The sequence below is a fragment of the Protomyctophum bolini genome (genome assembly GCF_963924005.1).
Source record: "Protomyctophum bolini genome assembly, chromosome: 1".
NCBI classification, from domain to species: domain Eukaryota; kingdom Metazoa; phylum Chordata; class Actinopteri; order Myctophiformes; family Myctophidae; genus Protomyctophum; species Protomyctophum bolini.
In genome coordinates, this window is record NC_137862.1 from 33099126 (window position 1) to 33122151 (window position 23026).

Consider the following 23026-nt stretch of genomic DNA (forward strand, 5'->3'; position numbering starts at 1 on the left):
ATAACAACGTGCGGCCAGTAATGCCAGTAATAGACTGTATGCTGGCGTTCCCCCAGCCCGGATAAAGGTCTGTCTGTCTGTCTGTCTGTCTGTCTGTCCGTCCGTCCGTCCGTTCGTCTGTCCGCCTGTGTAACAATGTGTTCATCCAGGTGTTTGTTCAGGTGTCATCATAACAGAGAGAATGGAGAAGGAGAAGTGGGATTGAATTTGAATAGAATATTGTGTATTTGGGCTGCATGCGGCACAAAGCCACAAGTCTGACCTCGTTGTTTTCTGTTTGTCTGTCTTTTCTTCTCTCTCTTCTACGCTTTCCTTTCTTTGCGTCACTTTTTATGGTTTATTGTCAGTTGGAAGGTTTCACCACCTATCTGTGGTGAACAGGTAGCATATATACCGGTAGCCACACCCATAGTAGGACATAACAACTATAACAACATTTACATTAGCAGTCTATGCCTGTAAAATTGACTGCATATGATTTACATTGTAAATCATATGCAGTGTTAATGTTGTCGACTAACTATTACTACTAACTAACTATGAAATTTAGTTGACTACATTCTTTTCATTGACGAAAACTAAATAAAAGATAATTAAGCTATGACTGAAACTAAGACTACATATCTTCATCACGTCATATGCTGGTACGGGACATACGCATACGTAGCACCTGACAAAAACATTACTTGCACGCTCTGCTCGCGCAAGTAATAACAATAACAACTGTGGACTATACCCAAATATAATACCTCTATGGACTAGACCGCAACGGAGGCCCGCACAACCTGTGTCACGGCACCCACTTTGAGAAACCCTGATCTACAGTGGCATCGTTGCCAGAAAAGATAACCGTGGATACATTCATCACAGCACAAGAAATTAAGCTATAGCCTACCTTATACGTCATCTTCCACAATGATGGACTGCCAAGGAGGTGTGTGTGTGTGTGCTATCACTCAAATGGGATGAAAATTGTGACGGGCTGAAATAACAAAAGCTGTGCCACATTATTTTCCAATGTGCATACGTATTCCATTCCACACGTCAAGCAAAAAGCAAGACGCTTTAGCTGGCACAAATCCCTAATCTGAGTCGAGAGTAAAATAATCTGTTTCAGGATGTAATAATTCACATGGTATGTCTTTTGATTTGGATTAGCAGCACAGCCCCAATCCTCTTAGTCCAATACCTCGCTGGTGACGAGGGTTCACAAGTCCACACGCTGCAGCTAGACCATAGATTGTCTCTTGACCATTAACTCTTACAGTTTACACATAATCGTTTTATGTCTGGCCCTGACAGATTATCTTTCAGAGATAATATAAACGCTATGTTCTTAACACACATGTCTTGTTCATGGTTATTTTGAGTAATACTTCATTTACTTTGTGTATGCTCATTGCTGTGAAATTGGGTACATACGGTATTTCAGACACCTTTATTGTAGATTTATTTAATGGTGTAAAGTAACTAAGTACATTTACTCAAGTAGACCTACTGTACTTGAGTCTACAGTTTTGAGGTATTTGTACTTTACTGGAGTATTTCCAATTTTCAGTACTTTTACTTATACTCCATTACATGTAGATGCAAATATTATACTGTTACTCTGTTACTGTTACTACAGTTATTTGAAAACTTTTATACAGTTACTTTTTATTCAATTTTTATTATTATTACAAAACACACCTCTGACTTCAACCCTACATTTCAGCCATTTAAAAATAGCAGATGTGACGCATTGTGAGCTTTTCTGCTACAGCATTTTCAAAAGATTATTTTGTAATACATTTGAAAACTTGTAAAATGGGACATTCTGCATGAGTACTTTCTACTTTTGGCACTTTAATGACATTTTGATACCAATACTTTTGTGCTTTTACTCAAGTACATTTTGAATTCCGGACATGTACTCATAACAGAGTTGCTGTATTGATACTTTTACTTAAGTAAGAAATGTTTGCCACCACTGTTTAAGACCATCACTATAGGATCAGGGACACGTCACACTTCAGAGGGTGGGAAATACTTTTTGACTTTAATACCCAAGAATCACAATCCAGCAGAAGCGGTGGGGGGGATTCTGTGCTTATAATGCAGGATTGTACTAGCAGGGTGGGGTGGGGGGGGGGGGGTCCTTTGATTTGTAAAAAATTAAATAAAAAAACAAACAGTCTGTCACAGCCCTTGCTCACTGCCATCTCTAAAACGTGATCCAGCGCTTTCAAATGACAGGGGAGAAGAGAAGGAAAAATACCCTCCCCCCAATCATTAAATCCTCCACTCAATATTCTTTATCCTTTAACCCATTAAGACCTGCAGGCCTTTAGATTAAGACCTGCAGGCCTTTAGATTCTACAAAATGTGTCTTCTAAATCCTAACAGAAAAACCTATGTTGCTATATCAGTGGTCAAGTAAGCCTTGCCGAGCCATGAGTCCCAGAGGGGCAGGAACCTATCTCCTGTTTCTGTAGTGTGAGGCAGCTTGATGTACAAGTACACCCCCTGGACATGACGAGTTGCGGGGTAAGGGCCGATTCATTCTCCTATTTTACCGCTGTAGTGCCGAAATGGCGTGATTCATACTCCTATTTTAGAGCCGAATAAAAGTCGGTTCGGCGCTGTAGAGCCTACAATGTGACGTCATTTGAGGTTCGGGGGGGGGGGGGGGGGGTACCGTCCTAAAGTCGGCTCTTTAGTGCTACTGAAAATTTCTGACGAGCCGAAATCATTTCGGCACTACAACGGTAAAATTGGAGTACGAATCTGCCCTTAGTCCCTGCAACTAAGGGCCGATTCATGCTGCAGGGACTTACCCCAATCCAACCCTTGATGCTGAGTGCCAAGCAGGGAGGCAATGGGTCCCAGTCTTTGGTATGACCCAGTCGGGGATTGAAACCCAGCCTCCCAGCCTCAGGGCAGACACTCAAACAACAATGCCACTGAGCTGGTATATCAGTGGTCAATGGACCCCTAAAAATGTATTTTTTGGCCACAGCAACCATTTAAAAATAGGCCCCCAGAAGCATAATTTTAGTTCATAATTTTTTGCTTAAAATAATAATAATAATAATAATATAACATATAATAATAATAAAAACATTTGTCTCTTTCAATGATTTTTATTTGATTTTCAATTATTGACATATTGACAAAAACATTTGTCAAATGTATACATTGTCAATTTGTCATTTGTCAATGTATAAATGCTTTTTTGCCATAAAATCTAACATGACACTGATGCTTTCCCGGTCTTAATGCGCTAAGGTTCTTTATAATTTAATAAATAGGATTAAAGTCGTCGGGTAGAACAGAGCGGAGCGAGAGACTGGCGTTCCACATTTTCTGTTTCAGCCTCAGCTCTCCACACACTACTGAGTCGTATTAAATAAAACCCCCTGGAAGATTACAGGGCCTTAATCTGCTGGGAACACATGTTGTGAAGAAGAAAAGACATTTTATTTGGGGAAACCACCGGTGTCCGAGTTTAAGCAGGAAATGGGCTTTCTATATTCATAATCTCGTCTATTTTAGCCCTCCCCGGAGTAAATGAAAAATCTCCTGTTACAAAATAGAGCAGTATATACAGTATACTCACTGTACATTTATGAGTGCATGCATGTGTGAAGGAATTAACAGTACTCGATTCCGGTCTCGAGTCCGATGTACCAATAGTCCGACATACTTGGCCGGTTAAGACTCACCTGTGGCTTCCACGTGCAGTTAGGGTTAAGGGTAGGGTTATAGTAATGTTGGATTATTGGGACGTCGGACTAATGCTACGCAGTTGACCAAGGGCCTCGGGACTCTCCCCCCACTGAGTCCACTCAAGTCACTACAATACAATGAAATAATTGTATTGTACCCATATTATGAGGAGCCCATTCACATTAACATTATAAGACAGTCTGGTGCTTATAGACAGCCATCTTAAGTAACAGAGCGCAGCTGACGCACCTGCCTGCTCTTGCACTAGAAAAAAATATCTGTTCTCGGCCTCAACTCGGTCTCACCTCCCATCGGTCTAGACTCGAACTCCTACTCTCGGTATTGACTCGAACTCGACCCCCCTCCCACACTCGGTCTTGACTCAGACTCGGATCATATCTCCAAAACCTCAGAATGGCGTTAATGTTGCTCTGGAGAGGGAATTCTGGAGCTCTCTGTGGAACTGTTGCCCTTATTCCCCCGTTGAAGATGGATGGACTACAACACTACTTGTGACTTGTGCAATTCACCCTCTGTCAATCTTATTCTCTTACGTACACTTACTAGTGTATACTATGTATATATAGTGCTTGCAGCTTTAATTAGTCTTAGTTTTAGTCAGTGAAATAAGGTAATCGACAACTCATGACCCGTGTTCGCACCCCCAACCAGTATCTCTGATGCCGGTTATGTGTGCTCAGGTGCACTGCACACCAACGCTTCAGCGTAATGAACTCCTAGGTATAGACTTTGCCACTTTGAATGCTCCTCTCTCTCACAAGGAGACAAAATGCCAAAACAAATCTTGTCATAATTAGGTGTAATACAGCTCATTAGCATCTGCTTAATTATCCTATTAATAACACCTCCTAGGAGAGCTCGTTTGAGGCAGCAACAGTGCGCTCAGGCAAATGTTTGTTCCTAAATGAGCAAACACAGAGTCGACAACAGCATTGTTCAAACACGGGAGGGAGGCTTTGACGATCTGAAAAACAAGGTCGGGATTAATAGCCAGATACACGGCTTATCTTCTCACTGAGGTTTGGCTTTGCCACCACACAGGCTCTGGAATGCAGTTAATAATGTCTGGGGGAATATTTTTGAGCACTACTACAGATACAACCATATCCCAATAACTTACCGTCGTAGGCTATGACACCAGTGTTCATTTTGTCGACTTCAACTATGACCTAAACTGTTCGCTGACTAACCTTTTTCACTGACAAAAAACAAATAAAAACTATGCTATGATGACTGAAACTAAGAAATGCATTGACAATTTCGTCAACAAATAAAAACTAGACTAAATTGTTAGAGAAGGACTAGTAGAGAAGTCAAGTCATTGTATGTGTTGTGCTCTGAAAATAGCAATGTAAAGTGTATCAGTCATCACGACACATCGAGGCCCACCAACATACACTTTTTATACTCACTTTATACTCACTATGCTCACTATACTCACCTGGCGACGGACTAATGGATTGATGGACAATGCAACTTTTCATATGAAGAGCGGTTTGCGGTCGCAACTAAAAACCTGTCTGAAGTGAGTGGTGCACCTCGCCCCTTGTTGGTACCCTAAACAGACAGACATACATAGGGACAGACTTTGGCTATGGGTTTCCCAAACGCATATGGTGTAAGACTTGTAGTGCTGCACATGCTCAGATGCTCCTCTAGGCCGCACACAGAAGCCTGTGAACATAGACATTTCGTGCATAGATGGCCTGAGGCCTACCATTGCGTGGCACATCTATGCACGACACTATGTTCACAGGCTTCTGTCTGCGGCCTAGAGGAGCATCTGAGCACGTTCAGCACTACAAGTCTTACACCATATGCGTTTGGGAAACCCATCCATTGCTGATCCTTTTTTTAAGTGGTTGCACCACTTAAAAAATCCGTATAGACTATAATATGACTTTAACTAAATAAATTGTATTGAAAAGACTATGACTAAATCAAAACTTACTAACATATCCCAATAACTTCCCCAGGTATAAAACAGTTTTCTAGACAAAATAGAGTAAGCAAAATCATTCAAATGAGTCCCACTGCGGAATAGACGGTGCTAATCCCATCCGTCCCAGATCAGCCCTCCCTCAGAACACTAATCCATGCACTATTGTCCTTGCCTATACCCCATTTTAACCTATGCGCGCACACACACACACACACACACACACACACACACACACACACACACACACACACACACACACACACACACACACAGCAGCTGCTCTTTGTGTGTATACTGTCAACAAGTCATTTCCTAGCATAGCTTCCAGTTCACACATAGGATATTAGCCTGTCATCTCAGTGTCTTGAATGGAAAGATGAAGTCATTTTGGGGTCCTTCTCAAATTCATGGCCCAAGTCAGTCACTCATGGTCCTGGCACTGACCACTTCTGGCGAAATGAAATCGCCCAAGTCCTAATAGAAAAGGATCATGCGACCCTTTTAGTAAAATTGCCTATCTCAAGAGTGTGACTTATAAGCCAAAATAGTTTTTTTCCCCCTTTATGGTTTTATAGTTTCATGACTTTGCCTAAAACAATTCAAGACTCAAGTCAGGTTTAATCCTATTTAATTTTATTTACCGTAATCATCTTGCATAACTGACAGACAGTGTTATCTTAAGTTAAATAGTCATAAGTTGTATTCAGTGAGATGGTTAAGAAATCATATAGTTTTGTTTTGGATCAGTTGTAAAAAATTCCTGAAAAACTTTAAAAAAAACTTTATGAAGGTAACGGTATGTGTGATGACTGTGATCATGGCCATGCTGTGGAAATAATGGACAGCAAACAGGATTTAAAATATAAAACAGGATTTAAAATACTACAACAAGTAAAAGTCTGGAAAAAGAAAGTAAAAGAACAAAGTTGTTTTTATCAAAATACTTACAGTAGCCTATACTACTCATTATGCAGTGTCCCATTTCACAAGTTTGCAAATGTATAACACTAGAATTTTGCGCCCGCTTCACGAGCACTCAATCCCAGAGTTACTTCGCCACGCACTCCGCGGCAGAAGTGCCGTGTTTGCATGAATGAAACTGTATGTAATCGCGCCTGTGTGTGTGTGTGTGTGTGTGTGTGTGTGTGGGGGGGGTGGGGGGGGTGGCTTACAGACGTGCGTGTGCATGTGTGTGTGTGTGTGAAATCCAAAGTACTCGGCAGTAGCGCCAAAGCGATCGTTGTAATGGTAATATAGGCAGGAACCAAGTTGGTGCAAAGAACAATGTTGATGTAAGGGATTAGTTGAGTCATTGATATTTTAAATACTGAGATTTAGAAGGAATGAGCTAAATCGCTAGAATTCCTCTTCCTCGTTTCTGTTCTCCTCAATCTCCTGCGCGAGATGAGATTTTGAGACTGTGACTGAAAGCTAGTGTGGGGGCGGGGTGGGGGCGGGCCTGGTGGGCCTATTAGAAGACAGGGCAGTGTTGCCAGGTTTGCGAATTGTAAGCGAGTTGTAGTGTGTGTAAGTAGCGTGGTTAAAAGGCCTTGTTTCTGGCCCTGTTGGGGCAACAGCATAGTGTCCACATGTTTTCAATTGGCTAGTGGCCACATCTTTTGGCCACGTGACCAACTTTACAATTGTAAGAATAGATGTCTAGTTTGTCTACATATCTTTTGAGAATATAGCCGATATATAAGTTCACAATGTGACGCATCGCGAGTCTCGGCTATTTTCAAATGGCTGAAATGTGCTGTTAAAGTGGCTTTGTAATAATGATCAAAATCTACAAAGTAACTATAGTAGCTACAGTTTTCAAATAATTGTAGTGGAGTAAAAGTATAATATTTGCCTCTGTGGAGTAGAAGAAGTACTGAAAAATGGAAATACTCTAGTAAAGTAACAATGCTTCAAAATTGTAGGCTATAGGCTACACACTACAGTAAATGTACTTGGCAATAGCTACTTTCCGTGGGGTTGCAGAGGGGACAGAGGGTCGAGGACAGTGGCAGGCGGACAGTTGTCTTGTCACCATTCACAGCTTCTTCAGGGACATACTTTTTATTTGTGTTTTTAAGTGGCGCAACTGCAGCAATGGCAACTACAGCTCTGGTTGATGCAGGAATTATCACAGAAGACTCCCTGTGCAAAGTGATTGATTAGAACAAAGTCAAGAGAGAAGTTGATGAGAGAGCTGGGGGAAGAGGAGAAGTGCAGGGAGAAGGGGTGGTCACCCGCATCCTTTTTGATGGGCAGAGTGACCATTAATGATGGAAACTGATCGAGGGCACAGGCAGTGACCAATCCTCTCATGCAAGGATGAGGAATACTACAGGGTTGCCACTTGCCAGTGAGCCTGGCAGCAAATCTATTCCCCAGAAACAGTAACTAAAGAGTAGTCTGTATAGCTGTATAGTAGTATATAGTAGTAGCTGTATAGTAGCTGTAGTACCGTATGTCATTTTTCATGGGTTTCTATAGAAAAACAATCATGAGAGAAATGATGAACACCACGAAAAACGACATACAATAGGAAAAACAGGAAAAGCAACAACATACTTATGTGGTTTTCATCATTTCTCTCATAATTGTTTTAGTCGTCGAAAACCATGAGTCTTTAATGGTTTTCTTTTTTTTATCAGCATGAAAAAAGCACGTGGTATGTGCTTTTCAATCATGTCGTTTTTTTATACTAGTATTATTTTATAGTACTTAGACTATGAAATGAACGCTGCTTCGTTGCTCAAAAGAAATGCTGTCAGTCAGTAGACAGTGGCCCTTTAAGTCCACCATGGAGTTTCTTCCCAGCAACAGGTTACCCAGCAGTCCTAATTATCAATGAGGGCATTCTCATTACACTAGATGGAGGAGGTAGGAAATACGTTTATAATCATGTTCAATTACTGCTCCTTCACATTTGATCTCAGCCTTCCAATCCACACACAGTCTTAATGACAGATTTGTATCAATTATTTGCTTTGCTGAGCTCGTTAGCCTAGCTTGTTCACCGCAGTGGCAGTTAAAGTATCGCTGTGGAGGAGGAGGCTCTTCAGTGAGTGCCTGAAGCCTAATTCTTGCCTGGGAGAAAAAAGCACGACACATTTTCAACTAGGATGGCATTGACCCTTTTTTCCACATTTCAAATGTAGAATGCCCCCTCAATGTAGTAAGCCAGCATCAGAGCCTTAGATATAGACAGTTACGCAAACTCCGTTCACTTCATGGGGCCAGTCCAATGGCGGCTATCCTACATAGACTTCTATTGAGAATGGGGACAACCAACGGGGACAAGTCCTGGACCGGAAGTAGGCAGAAATGCATTGGATCCAGCTTTAATGATCTTAAATCCCTTTATTTTAGATTATTTTGTATTCTTATTTGCGCCGCCCTCGTTGAAGACAATGTATTTCCAACTCCAGCTTGTCTCAGTTCAGGCTGCATGAACAGCGCTCGGTTTCTGCCCCCTCAATATCGTAACTCTTCTATTAGATGGCTCTGGCCAGCATCAGAGTGGAGTTGCTTCACCCAAGCAAGAGTGGAATGGAGTTCCTTTAAAATGTTCATCTTATGGTGGACATGTTTGCCTGAAAATGAATCTTTGGAATGTTTCATAGTTTTAGAAATATAGTACTTTCAAGTTTATAATGGGGGTCAATGGCAGATTTTGGCACATCAAATAATCACTACTAATGCTCACACATCGATGGTTTATTTACAAAAGCAACACGTTGTTTGAACCGTCAAGGTATCCTGTGGTGTCCCGTTTGACTAGCCCACTGTGCCATTAGTACCAGTAAATTCATGCTGCTTTTTTTGTTTTGAAGTCGTTCTTCTCGAAATCGGTCTTGAAAGTAAAGACTTAAGTGGGGTTTGAACGCACAACCTCCAGATCATGTAGCCAATGTGCTAACTCACTGAGCTACGTGCTACCTGCAACAGCACAGTCTTCCTTTGCCTTTGAGTAACAACATTGGTACAAAAATGTGTCTATCGTTTGTTGTGCTGTTGTTTATCTAGACGTTTGATTGTTTATGAATCACAATGGGAACAAGCCTTGGCCTCTGGCTTTTCTGTCATTATCATTTTGGCATTTTGTACACAGCCAGCACATTGCCTCACTGGGTAAAGAGCCTGCCTGGGAATCTGGAGGCCACAGGTTCAAGTCTCATCTTTGATGCTGGAACTTTTTACTTTGACATGTTTTATAATTTCTGAGTTATCTAACTTAAACGCCCAATGCATTCTCAATGGCAATAGCACAAACTTTGGCATGCTACTAGTCCTACATACATAGACCTCGAACAGCCATTCAAACCTATTTAGGTTAATCTTATGGTGGTCATGTTTGCCCGAAAAGGAATCTTTGAAATGTTTCATAGTTTTAGAAATATAGTACTTTTAAATTTGAAAAATTCAGCATGGGGTTCAATGGCAGTTTTGTCACGTCAAAAAATCACTTTCACCTAGAAACCCCAGTCACACTTTTTACAATTCAGCTTGCTGTGGGCACACATGCTGGAACTTCTTACTTTGAAATGTGTTCTGATTCTGAGTTATTTAACTAAAACGCCCAATGCATTCTCAATGGCAATAGCACAAACTTTGGCATGCTACTAGTCCTACATTTTTTCCGGTGGAAAAAAAATTCTGGCCAAAAAACCTACATTTTATATGTGTCCACCAGAGAAAGTAGGCTTTCTAGTTTCTAGTGAGTAGGTAAAACCGAAAACGTTCTTAATATCTTCGCTACAGAGGCTGGTCTGCATTTTATGCGAGGGCAGGAAGAGAACGGCCCCCATAGCCTAAATGCAACGGCAGCAAGTGCATTAGGCTATGGACCAGAGCTATGAATTGAACACATTGATAATGTTCCTTGCTGCGTTTACAATTGCTGCGGATGACAGTGCAGTGTGAAGGCAAACGCAGCAAATTAAATATGCAAGAATGATGCAACTTCTCCACCCATTGGCATCGAGTCTACCGAAGTAGAGGTGAGAATGAAAAGTGATAGTTCACCCCCAAAATTATGTTTTTTACTCACCCCATGAAGAATTGATTGGTGACCAGCCCTACGGAACCACTGCAGGTCATCAAACTATTGGCTTAGGAATGCAAAAAAAACAAAAATATCCATGAATTCAGGTCTCCATGGGGTGAGTAATGCAACAGTATTTTTCTTGGGTGAATTATCCCTTTAAACCAGAGGGAGAGACAGCAAGATCACATTGCGACTTGCAATGTCTCTCTAAATTCATGAATTCGAAATATCAAATTATTCCGACGGATTTGTGTCACGGCACCCACTTTGAGAACCACTCATCTAATATAATAAATGAAACGGGGACCAAGCGGTTCAAAGAAAATCACCTGTCCGTTTGTGCTGGCAAGTCAATCATCATAAGGAAATAGGCGGCCATTCTACAAAAAACAAGAAACGTTTTATTGATTTATTAACAACTGTACATTTCTATTCAGTGCTGACAGTATTTGCTACATACATGAGACTAGCGTGTTTCACCCACATATTCTGACTGTGGGAAAACACTGAATAGCACAGTGGAGAATGCAACCATTCACTGTAGCCTTGTACTCAACATACAGTATAGGTAGAACTGTTCCACCGTGTGCTTATTTTTTATACGTACCACTCCTTCTAGCCCCGTTTGGAACCTGTCCCTCCGCTGTATAGCTCCGAGATGAGGTCCCATTGCGTAGTGTGCCGAAAGAAAATTGGCCAATTTTCATTCATTTACATTTTTTTGTCAGCCTGTGGCATGTCTTCTGCGCATGTGGACAGTGTTAATGTGGGGTGGGGCGAGAGGTGGGGCGAGAGGTGGGGCGAGAGGTGGGACGAGAGGTGGGACGAGAGGTGGGACGAGAGGTGGGACGAGAGGTGGGACGAGAGGTGGGACGAGAGGTGAGAGGTGGGGCGAGAGGTGGGACGAGAGGTGGGGCGAGAGGTGGGACGAGAGGTGGGACGAGAGGTGGGGCGAGAGGTGGGGCGAGAGGTGGGACGAGAGGTGGGACGAGAGGTGGGGCGAGAGGTGGGGCGAGAGGTGGGGCGAGAGGTGGGACGAGAGGTGGGGCGAGAGGTGGGACGAGAGGTGGGACGAGAGGTGGGGCGAGAGGTGGGACGAGAGGTGGGGCGAGAGGTGGGGCGAGAGGTGGGACGAGAGGTGGGGCGAGGATCTGCCGGCTGGCTGGGACAGGCTAGTCCCAGATGGGCCTTAAAGTCACGTCTCTAACCATGATTCAATGGCACAGCGCAACACAATACAATTATGTCAGGGTTTAACAAGAGCACTTTTTTATCAGTTTCTGCCTGCTTGCTGCTGCAATGCTACCAGCTGCGGTCCAAGGGGTTCAGGTAAACAGCAAATTATACCCCCCATCCATCTCCCAAAAATCTAGAAATGGTCCAAGAAACGGGGGAGAATGAGAGCACAGACAAAGTACACTTTAGTACACATAAAACGACTTTAAATATTAATTTAATTTACATCCATGTCATTCCCCCAGAACAAGTCCCCACTGTGGTGTTCGTTGCGCTGCTGACCCATATCCATCCTTGGGCTGGACCCGAGACAGAGCGGATCGGACCACATTTTGGATAGCTCCACTTAGGCATTGTCCCAAAAGGCAATAAAAATAAAAAGTAAATCCACAAAGTGTTCGAACTGGAAATGTTTTGTGCTCCTCTTGTCATTTTAGATTTTTGAAAAGGTCAAAGGTCAGCCCAGAGAATGTGCTTTGATAAAAAATAAAAATCAAGAAGAAATTAAATTGTTTTAAAAGAAGTTCACATCTGCTTTCTCTACATTATCTCCCATGAAGGACAGCGCGGCAAAAGTAAACCATCACAAGTACACCCAGGACATGAAAATATATATATTTATAATATATATAGAGATGTATATAAAATGTCTTATTTACTCCAATATGTACACTTTACAACACGTCGTCTAGGCAGAGAGGTTCTCTGGAATGAAGCGCTGCTTCATTGGTTAAAACATTTTCTCATGTAAAAAAAAATGAAAAAAAATCTAAACCAACAGACATTTGTTTTATCCAAAAATAGACCTCCAAAAGGAGGACAGAAAAAAAATGAAAAAAATACATCAGCGTCTCCAATCCATGGTCCAAGAAGTAGGAGGAGCCAAGTCAGGCCCACCCACAACTAATACCCAATGGGCAGGCAGTCTGTCTGTCTCGGGATCCCACTGTGCAGTAGTCCAGTCCGTAGCAGGTCTGAGGGAGTGGTCGGCAGGATGATTGGGGGAGGGGTCATCACTGATTGGACCAGTGGAAGGGGAGTTGTCATCACTGATTGGACCAGTGGAAGGGGAGGAGTCATCACTGATAGGACCAGTGGAAGTGCTGAAGCTCTGGGCGGGCTAACCAAGGCAGGCTCCTCCCTCCTCTAGTAGATGACCTCGTAGACAGTGGCTTTCTTGTCACCGGAGCCTGTCACGATGTACTTGTCGTCTGCCGAAATGTCACAGCTCAGAACCGACGACGACTCCTTGGACTGAAAAAAACAAAACAAAAAAAACGGCCATTAGTTTAGGCAGGTTTTATTAGAGTTGCTTTATTTACAGTCACTCACTCCCAACATATTTAGATCCTAAAATTGATGGGTGAATATTGTTGAAGATTTGGTTCAATCAAGAATTACACTTTGACAGTAGGGTATTATTTTACCTGGAATATGCTAGCACCATAGGGCGTCCTCCAGGCGTTGAGCAGATTGTCCTTCCCTGTGCTCACAAACCATTTACCTAGAAAGGGAACAAAGGTCATGAGTTGTGTCCTCATTCTAGGTCACAAGGTGCACTCAGGCCTTTGCTCTAATAAGGATTCATTCTTGCAGCCAAAGCAAGCATATACTGTATATATCTATCTAATAATTTAGCGACCGCTCGCCCGCTGTCTATTTTGCTCACTTGCTGTCTGTCTGTCCACTTCCCTAGCATAGAGCAAGACAGCTGCTCGCCTAGAGCGCCTCCTCACAACGCCACAACGAACGAACAGCCTCACAGAACCTAGCGCCGCACAGCCCTGTCCTACCTCAATCTGCCCTGCATTACACACGCCAAACATTATAATATAATAATATAATAATAATAAATTAATTTGCGTAATAAACAACTCATCTCCCCGCAAATCACGTGTCACCAGTGAAATGCATGTTGGGACGGACACAGATTAATACTGGGACACACTTTTCCGCGTAACAGACCCACACGGGGAAAACAACTCGGACCCTGATATTACTAGCTACTCTTAAAGATATATAATTTTTTGAGGCTTACGCCTTTTATTGGTTTTTTGAAGGGACAGACAGTAGGCTGACAGGAAACAGGAGAGAGATGGGGGAAGACATCCAGTAAAGGCCGTGTCGGGCTCCGGAATCGAACCCGCGGCATACTGCGACTGGATTACCAGTCGGGTGCCCAGACGGTTACGCCACCGCCTGTGCTGATACATTTACTTAAGTAAAACATGCGAGTAGTATTTCCACCACTGTGTCTATCTTTAAGTAGGCGAACTTGAGCGAGAGCACACAGCTCTCGTGCTACCTTACCACAGTAGGCGAACTTGAGCGAGAGCACACAGCTCTCGTGCTATCTTACCACAGTAGGCGAACTTGAGCGAGAGCACACAGCTCTCGTGCTACCTTACCACAGTAGGCGAACTTGAGCGAGAGCACACAGCTCTCGTGCTATCTTACCACAGTAGGCGAACTTGAGCGAGAGCACACAGCTCTCGTGCTATCTTACCACAGTAGGCGAACTTGAGCGAGAGCACACAGCTCTCGTGCTATCTTACCACAGTAGGCGAACTTGAGCGAGAGCACACAGCTCTCGTGCTATCTTACCACAGTAGGCGAACTTGAGCGAGAGCACACAGCTCTCGTGCTATCTTACCACAGTAGGCGAACTTGAGCGAGAGCACACAGCTCTCGTGCTATCTTACCACAGTAGGCGAACTTGAGCGAGAGCACACAGCTCTCGTGCTATCTTACCACAGTAGGCGAACTTGAGCGAGAGCACACAGCTCTCGTGCTATCTTACCACAGTAGGCGAACTTGAGCGAGAGCACACAGCTCTCGTGCTATCTTACCACAGTAGGCGAACTTGAGCGAGAGCACACAGCTCTCGTGCAGGTGCAGCTGGTATTTGTCAGGCTTGGTGTGGTGGAGTACCTCCACGTTGCTGCTCTCCATGCCCACCGCCAACCACTCTCCTGTGGGACAGTAGCCCAGGGAGAAGATCTGCACCAGGGGGAGACAGACAGGAGGGACCATATGAACAGGACATGTCACCATTATTGTGTCAAAATAATAATTGTGATTAACGATATTATCGCGACAATCAAAAATAAAATGGCAAATGGCGCATCTACAGTATATAGGGCCCTTTACCCCAAAGCACTTTACATAGATTGTGCATTACATTCACCCATTCATACACCGATGGCAGAGGAAACGATGCAAGCAATTAGGGGTTCAGAGTCTTGCTCAAGGACACTTCGACACTAACTCTGGGGGAGCCTGGGATGGAACCTCCCGGTTACAAAGTGTCCACTCTACCCCTGACCCACTGCCAAGATATGCTTAAAACTTATTTTGTCTACCCACTTTTTTTAATGCCGTATCATTACAATTATGTTTATCTAATTAAAAAACAAACAAAAAAATTAAATAATAATATAATATAATAATAATTATTATTATAAAATCTCCTCTCCAAAGGGCACCTAGGCCCAAAACGTTTGAGAACCCATGGTATACAATGTGTGTGTGTGTACCTGAGAGGTGAAGTGAGAACCCATGGTATACAATGTGTGTGTGTGTGTACCTGAGAGGTGAACCCATGGTATACAATGTGTGTGTGTGTGTGTGTGTACCTGAGAGGTGAACCCATGGTATACAATGTATGTGTGTGTACCTGAGAGGTGAACCCATGGTATACAATGTGTGTGTGTGTGTGTGTGTGTGTGTGTGTGTGTGTGTGTACCTGAGAGGTGAACCCATGGTATACAATGTGTGTGTGTGTACCTGAGAGGTGAACCCATGGTATACAATGTGTGTGTGTGTGTGTGTGTGTGTGTGTGTGTGTGTGTGTGTGTGTGTACCTGAGAGGTGAACCCATGGTATACAATGTATGTGTGTGTACCTGAGAGGTGAACCCATGGTATACAATGTGTGTGTGTGTGTACCTGAGATGTGAACCCATGGTATACAATGTATGTGTGTGTACCTGAGAGGTGAACCCATGGTATACAATGTGTGTGTGTGTACCTGAGAGGTGAACCCATGGTATACAATGTGTGTGTGTGTGTGTGTGTGTGTGTGTGTGTACCTGAGAGGTGAACCCATGGTATACAATGTGTGTGTGTGTGTGTGTGTGTACCTGAGAGGTGAACCCATGGTATACAATGTGTGTGTGTACCTGAGAGGTGAACCCATGGTATACAATGTGTGTGTGTGTACCTGAGAGGTGAACCCATGGTATACAATGTGTGTGTGTGTGTGTGTGTACCTGAGAGGTGAACCCATGGTATACAATGTGTGTGTGTGTGTGTGTGTGTACCTGAGAGGTGAACCCATGGTATACAATGTATGTGTGTGTACCTGAGAGGTGAACCCATGGTATACAATGTATGTGTGTGTACCTGAGAGGTGAACCCATGGTATACAATGTATGTGTGTACCTGAGAGGTGAACCCATGGTATACAATGTATGTGTGTACCTGAGAGGTGAACCCATGGTATACAATGTATGTGTGTGTACCTGAGAGGTGAAGTCATGTTGCTGCAGCTGCCGTCCCTCCCTCAGGTCCCAGGAGCGCACAGTGTTGTCCAACCCCCCCGTCCACAGTTTGGTCCCGTCGTGGGAGATGTCGATGCAGCTGGCTCCGTCTGTGTGACCCTGGAACTGCCTGAAACATGCCACAACCACCACACAACTCACTGCCTGGAACATATGACCACCACCAGACAACTCACTGTAGAGCTGGGACCGGGCCGACTTTATACAGCCTGACCCGACAGCTTTGTGTCCGACCCGAAACGAGCCAGACCTTAAATATTAATATATGCGTCTGACCCGGGCCCACACACACACACACACGGTTAGGCACCGCTCAAAAATAGAGTATGTGGTTCTGACCTGACAAGGGTCTGGTTGTGGAGGTCCCACACGGCGATGTTCCCGTCGGAGCAGCAGGAGAAGCAGACCTTGGCGTCGGGGCTGATGGCCAGAGCGTAGCAGGCTGGGGCGGACGACGTGAGCTCCGCCTTGATGCGAGGTGTCTGAGACGCCAGGTCCCAGATGGTCAGCGTGCTGGCCTCACCGCCCACGATCAGCGTGCGACCGTCGGGAAGCAACTTGCATGAACGGATGTAGTTGTCCCTGTTCTGGTGTGGGAGCAGAGAGAGAATCTTTAAGTTGGTTGGTACGTATACAGTATAATGTAAACACATTAAGACCTGAGGCAGATTCTAAAAAATGTCTTCTAAAGCCTAACATTTTTCTGAAAAACCTATGTTTCTATATCAGTGGTGCTCAAACTTTTTCATGTCAAGGACCCCCAAAATGTTTATATATTTGACCGCCGACCCCCATCTCAAAATTTGTTCCAGGGACCCACAGAACCACACCACCCACAGAACCACACCCACACACACACACACACAGCTTTTTAAGCATGCAGCAGCTCTCTCCTTGGTGTTAGATGTGGTTGTCAGGGTTGAGAGTTGGCCAAGCTCCAGAAGAGCAGGATGAAGAGTGAAAGATCAATAGATCCACACAGAGGCTCTCGGTTGAATTAAAAGAGGAAGAGAAAGAAAAAGAGTGAAAAAACTGCACCCTGACGTCTTTATAATAGACCACCGTCACTGGAGTCTTTATCAGTTTATAAGACCCCATCACTGGGATGGTCTTCACTAGACCCCCTTACTGGGATGGTCTTCATAAGACCCCATCACTGGGATGGTCTTCACTAGACCCTGGCTGCGTCCGAAATCATTCCCTATGCCCCATATAGTGCACTACTTTGAGGTTCCGCCATTTTGTTATAGTGTCCGAATATGTAGTGAGCATTTTTGCACCCTAACGTAGTGGACTGAAGTATCCCACAATGCACCGGGAATTGTAGGGAGCATCCGATGGTCACTACAAAAACACAGCGAAGCAAATCTGCCCCATAATGCATTGCGCAAGCTCGATCTTGAGCGCACATGCACGCGTTTGCGTTTGCGCACGTGCGCTGCTTCTGCATGCATGCGCTCATTGCGCTCCAACTCAGAAGAGGCAGAAGTTGTACCAGCGAAAGAAATCAACACAAATGTACTTTTTAAACTTTCGTTTTCCCTCTTTTCTTCCCTGGCGGATCTCGAAGCTACAGATCTCGAGACAAATGATCTGTGCATTTATTTGAAATTGTTTTATTTTATTTATAATAAATCTACTCATTTGCAATAGTATTACTAATCTGATTCATTGTATCACCCAGGCCCAGCGCATGACGTTAGGAGAGGAATCAGTTGCTTGCTGTAGAATATATTTGTGAGATTCTTTATCACAAACGTAGGATACATGCATGTGAGACACATATTAATTGTGTCCGAACATATGTTTTATTAATATTCATTAATTCCTGCCATGAAAATATAAAAAAAAATATGCTATCTAACATTATTTAATTGAATTGCGATAAATGCATTAAAACTTCATTGTGTAGGCAGTCATTTATTGGACTGCTGTTTCTGTTAACACCAAACGTCCGTATTGTGAGCAGAGCTTGTAGATCGGCTACTTTTGGTAATTCTTTACCAAAAGTACCCAAGTAAAAGTATACAAGCTCACAACATGGACGTCGCGCTGCTTATAGATCGGCTATTTTTGCCGTATCCCCCCCGCCCCAGGATTAGCGGGGGTTCATGTGGTTAAGATTCAATCATGCTGCTGATATTTTCATATTATTGTCAAGGTTGTGCACTGTTTTCATATTGCTGGATAATGGAATATAGCCTAATATTAATTTATTGATAATAATCATAGGCCCATTGTTATGTTATTGTTAAAATAACCTTTTTATCATAGATATATAGGCCTAAATGCCTGCAAACATATTTTCATTAACCTATTTTTTCTTTATTCATTCATGAATTTCAAAATAACTTTACAAACTGTCCTTGCAGGGAGGTGACAGCCTGCAGTCACTTATTTGATACAGTCTGTTCCTAGCGGAAATTCAGCAGCAGCGTTTTGACTGGTTTCTTGTAGTCAGTTGATTCTTCATATCCAAATGAGTGAAACGGCCGGGATGATTTGTTTATTTTTCAAACAGTTCTTTATGAGGCGATCTGAAAAAACCTAATGGGGATTTCATGCAAATAAAAAGTACATGAACCCGCGGAACTACAGCGCCCTCTATCGATATTGACGTCAGAGTCGGTGCTCCCCATACAGGGAGTATTGTCCCAAATCATCACTATAGAGTCCACTAGAGTCTGGAACCCCGTATGGGGGATAGGGAGTAGGGAACAACCCTAGCAATTCGGACGCAGCCCCTCTCACTGGGATGGTCTTCATAAGACCCCATCACTGGGATGGTCTTCACTAGACCCCCTCACTGGGATGGTCTTCATAAGACCCCATCACTGGGATGGTCTTCACTAGACCCTCTCACTGGGATGGTCTTCATAAGACCCCATCACTGGGATGGTCTTCACTAGACCCCCTCACTGGGATGGTCTTCATAAGACGCCATCACTGGGATGGTCTTCACTAGACCCTCTCACTGGGATGGTCTTCATAAGACCCCATCACTGGGATGGTCTTCATAAGACCCCCTCACTGAGGTGGTCTTCATAAGACCCCATCACTGGGATGGTCTTCATAAGACCCCATCACTGGAATGGTCTTCATAAGACGCCATCACTAGGAGGCCAGATGGACTAAAGTTACTGGTTCTCAAACAGTGGGTCACAGACACATTTTTATGGGATCCTCTTTTTTAGTGTCTTACATTTAGTTTTTAATTATTATTATTTCAAAACATTTTCAAAAGCCATTCCCAAAAAAGGTAAACCTTGTATTAAATTTCATGAAGAAATCGTCTTTCTTTGTTACATCGTCATAGAATAGGATAACCCACAGAATAGGACAACATTCCCATGCTGCAATGCCCACAAGTATTCTGTGGGCATTGAAAGATAGGTATAAAAAAAAAGAAACTAACAAAAACAAAACAAAAAACGCTCAAAATTGCTGACAGTGGCTGACAACTGTTCTAGAGAGCCGTCAGTAATTGAGTTAATTAAATACAAAACACTGGAGTATAGAGCCACTTTGTTTGCCCTATGACTCATAGATGACTAGTTAGTTAACTTACCAGGCAGTCGAGCTGGGACACGGGGCTCTTGCTGCCCGGCTGGCTGATGTCCCAGATCTTCACGCAGCCCTTGCCCCCAGTGTAGACGTGGCGTGTGGGGTTACTGATGGTGACGGCGCACACCACCTCGCCGTGGCTCAGCGTGTTGATCTGGCGTGCATGCCGTGGGATGCCCGGGCCGATCAGCGCATCCGGAGGGAAGGGCACGGGCTGCATCTGCCCGTCAGCGCTCACGTGAAAAGAATACGCCCTGCGGAGAGGAAGAGAAGTGAAGCCAACGTCAAGTGATGAGTAAACTGGCGTTAGGTTTAGTTTTAGTCATAGTCATTTAAATAAAATTCGGTTCAGATTTAGTCATCTGAAATGTTTTAGTGTTAGTCTAGTTTTCACTCACGGTTTTCCACCAGAGATGGAGCTGAGGCTGGCTGGAAGACCCGGAGCTCTCATGTGAGGGTGTGGATCAAATCCTGCCTGTAGGAGCAAAGCAAACCACAAGCCGTTGGAATAAGTACTCACGTTTTTTACTTAAAGGGAAACTTCACCATTTTTGCAACAAAATATATGTTAATGACGTTTAGAAGATTTAGAACACTTTCCTGGGGGTCTTTATGCGTGTAATATGTGGTTTTAGATATTTTAGAATTTAGCAGTGAGCCCAGTGTCTCTGATGTCATGGAGATGTCATGGGCTCACTTACTTCCTGGGCTCAGTAAGACACCCCCCCCCCTATCCACAAGGAGAAGCAGTGCACCAAAGCATTATGAGAATTGTAGTCCAGGAAGGAAGTGAGCCCAGTGTCGATGACATCAGAGACACTGGGCTCACTGCTAAAATCTAAATTATCTAATACCACATATTACACACAAAGACCCCCAGGAAAGTGTTCTAAATCTTCTAAACATCATTAACATATTATTTTTTTTGCAAAAAGTGTCCCTTTAAGCAGAAGTATCAGTAGCCACAATGTAGAAATGTAGAAGAAATACAAGTAAAAGTCTGGTATTCAGAATTTACTTGAGTGAAAGTACAACAGTATTGGCATTAAAATATACTTAAAAGTACCAAAGTAAAAGTAGTCATTATGCTGAATGTCAAGTTTTCAAAATGTATAACAATCTTTTGAAAATAGAAGATCTACAAGCTCACGTGTCAAACTTTCTATTATCAAATAGCCGAAATATATAGAGAACTTAAGTGGTTAATGTATGTTTAGTAATAAAATATATAATTCTAAAAAGTAACTACCGGTAGTAACTTTTCAAATCATTGCAGTGGAGTAAAAGCATGGTATTTGTACTCCACTTGTGTAAAGAATACCTCAAAAAAAGATTTAAGTACAGCACTCAAGCAAATGTAATTAGTTACTTTTCACCACTGCTAAGCCATATAAGGCTAAGATAACATTTGAAATGCAGATGTATGTGCATTATGCCCTGAGGTAACCCTCATCTAGTTGTTTGCAAGAAGATTACTTGAAAAGGCCCAGATTCCATCGCATTACATAGATGGAAGGTTTGCACAAGGCTAACATTCTACTTGCAAATGCTAATGAAAGCCTGGGAGTTCTACAAATAAGGATATAATTTTGGGAGTAGTGCCTTGTTCTCTAAGCCTTAAGCGTCTTGCTAAGTAACATCAAAGTGAATAAGCCAATGTTGATTAGTACTTCTTTCATTATGTACATACAGTAAGCTGGAGCGTGGGAAAAAAAGACACCGAAACAAGCAATTGCTCACATTGGCAATAGATGTTAAATTGACTGAGTCATTTAGCAAAAATGTCTAAAATTTAAAAAGACAACAGATATGATTGAGCTGGGGTTTGTATATGTAATGTGTTTATTAAATATTATTCTGATGAGCTTTGTTAATCCAGCTAAGTAAAACATTATTTGACTAAAATAAAGTTATTTTGTATTTTCTTCTTTTTTTTGTAGTTTAAAATGCTATACTATAGCCTCTGTTATGTAGTTAATACTATAAACTCTGTGATGGAAACTGACACTGCAATATCAAGAACCAGGAGGTCAAAATGTCAACTATGGACTGTAGATTTCAAATCTGTAGACTAAAATCTTATGAAATGTAGTCAACTAAAACTAGCCTAAACTAAATTATTACTAAATTTGTATTCAAAAGACTGACTAAAACAAAATCAAAATGTTGCCGTCAACACTGTGACTGTTTTATTAAATGGCTTAATGAATTTGTATCTTTGATACACCTGGAGAGGTTGCGTTGCAACAGACAGGACAGTCTAGCCACTTTTGAGTATATTTGGGGCCCTATTACGGCTCACCTTGACTCCACTGCGTAACTGCTGACCTGTTTCCCCTACTGTTCATATTTATATGTGCCCAAATTCATGTTTATATTTTATATGTGTTATAGGTATGTATAACTGTATACTATATATGTGTATATATATATGTATGTATACAGATATATTATATATATTTATGTTGTATTATGTATTATATATTTATATACTGATATTCATGCCCTCCTGCTCTACTCTTTTGATGTCTCATGGTTGTGTTCATCCTATGACCTATGCTATCTTAACACGATAGGCCCCCCGGGCCCCCACTCGTTTTATATACATTGCCCAGTCTGGTGTATGTGTCGTTGTTATGTATGTCTTGTTTGTCATGTCTATAACAACCAAGTAAAAACTAATATAACAAAAACACTGTGACCAAACACAGTCGAGGGGGAATCTCACCATGGGAGAGCGTCCGTACGCGGCTGCTGCTGCGGCGCTCATCTGAGGCGAGATGTGCAGGCCAGCGTAGACCCCGGGGCTGGTCAGGGAGCCGTTCATCTCATGGTGGCCCATCATGGCGAAGGGAGTGGCGTAGGAGCCCGCGATGGACAGCGGGGTGCGGAGGGCCGGGGCGGCTGATGAGGGAGGACAAAAGTCATTCAACAGCAGGAAAGTTATTCAACA

At 43.0% G+C, this 23026-nt stretch overlaps 1 protein-coding gene across 5 annotated transcripts in view; it reads right to left on the reverse strand.

The window, feature by feature from the left end:
- Window positions 1-12148: 12148 nt before the first annotated feature.
- The window catches only part of LOC308316382 (transducin-like enhancer protein 3-B), a 45275-nt gene continuing 34397 nt past the window's right edge, over window positions 12149-23026 (reverse strand). For all 5 annotated transcript variants that reach the window (XM_080764981.1, XM_080764980.1, XM_080764979.1 and 2 more), the window contains exons 14-21: window positions 22802-22977; window positions 20472-20548; window positions 20078-20327; window positions 16849-17096; window positions 16471-16618; window positions 14798-14948; window positions 13376-13452; window positions 12149-13202 (exon numbers count right to left, since the gene is read on the reverse strand). In XM_080764981.1, the coding sequence (XP_080621107.1) occupies window positions 13095-13202; window positions 13376-13452; window positions 14798-14948; window positions 16471-16618; window positions 16849-17096; window positions 20078-20327; window positions 20472-20548; window positions 22802-22977 (1235 nt within the window). In that variant the 3' untranslated portion in view covers window positions 12149-13094. The remainder of the gene's footprint in view (window positions 13203-13375; window positions 13453-14797; window positions 14949-16470; window positions 16619-16848; window positions 17097-20077; window positions 20328-20471; window positions 20549-22801; window positions 22978-23026) is intronic.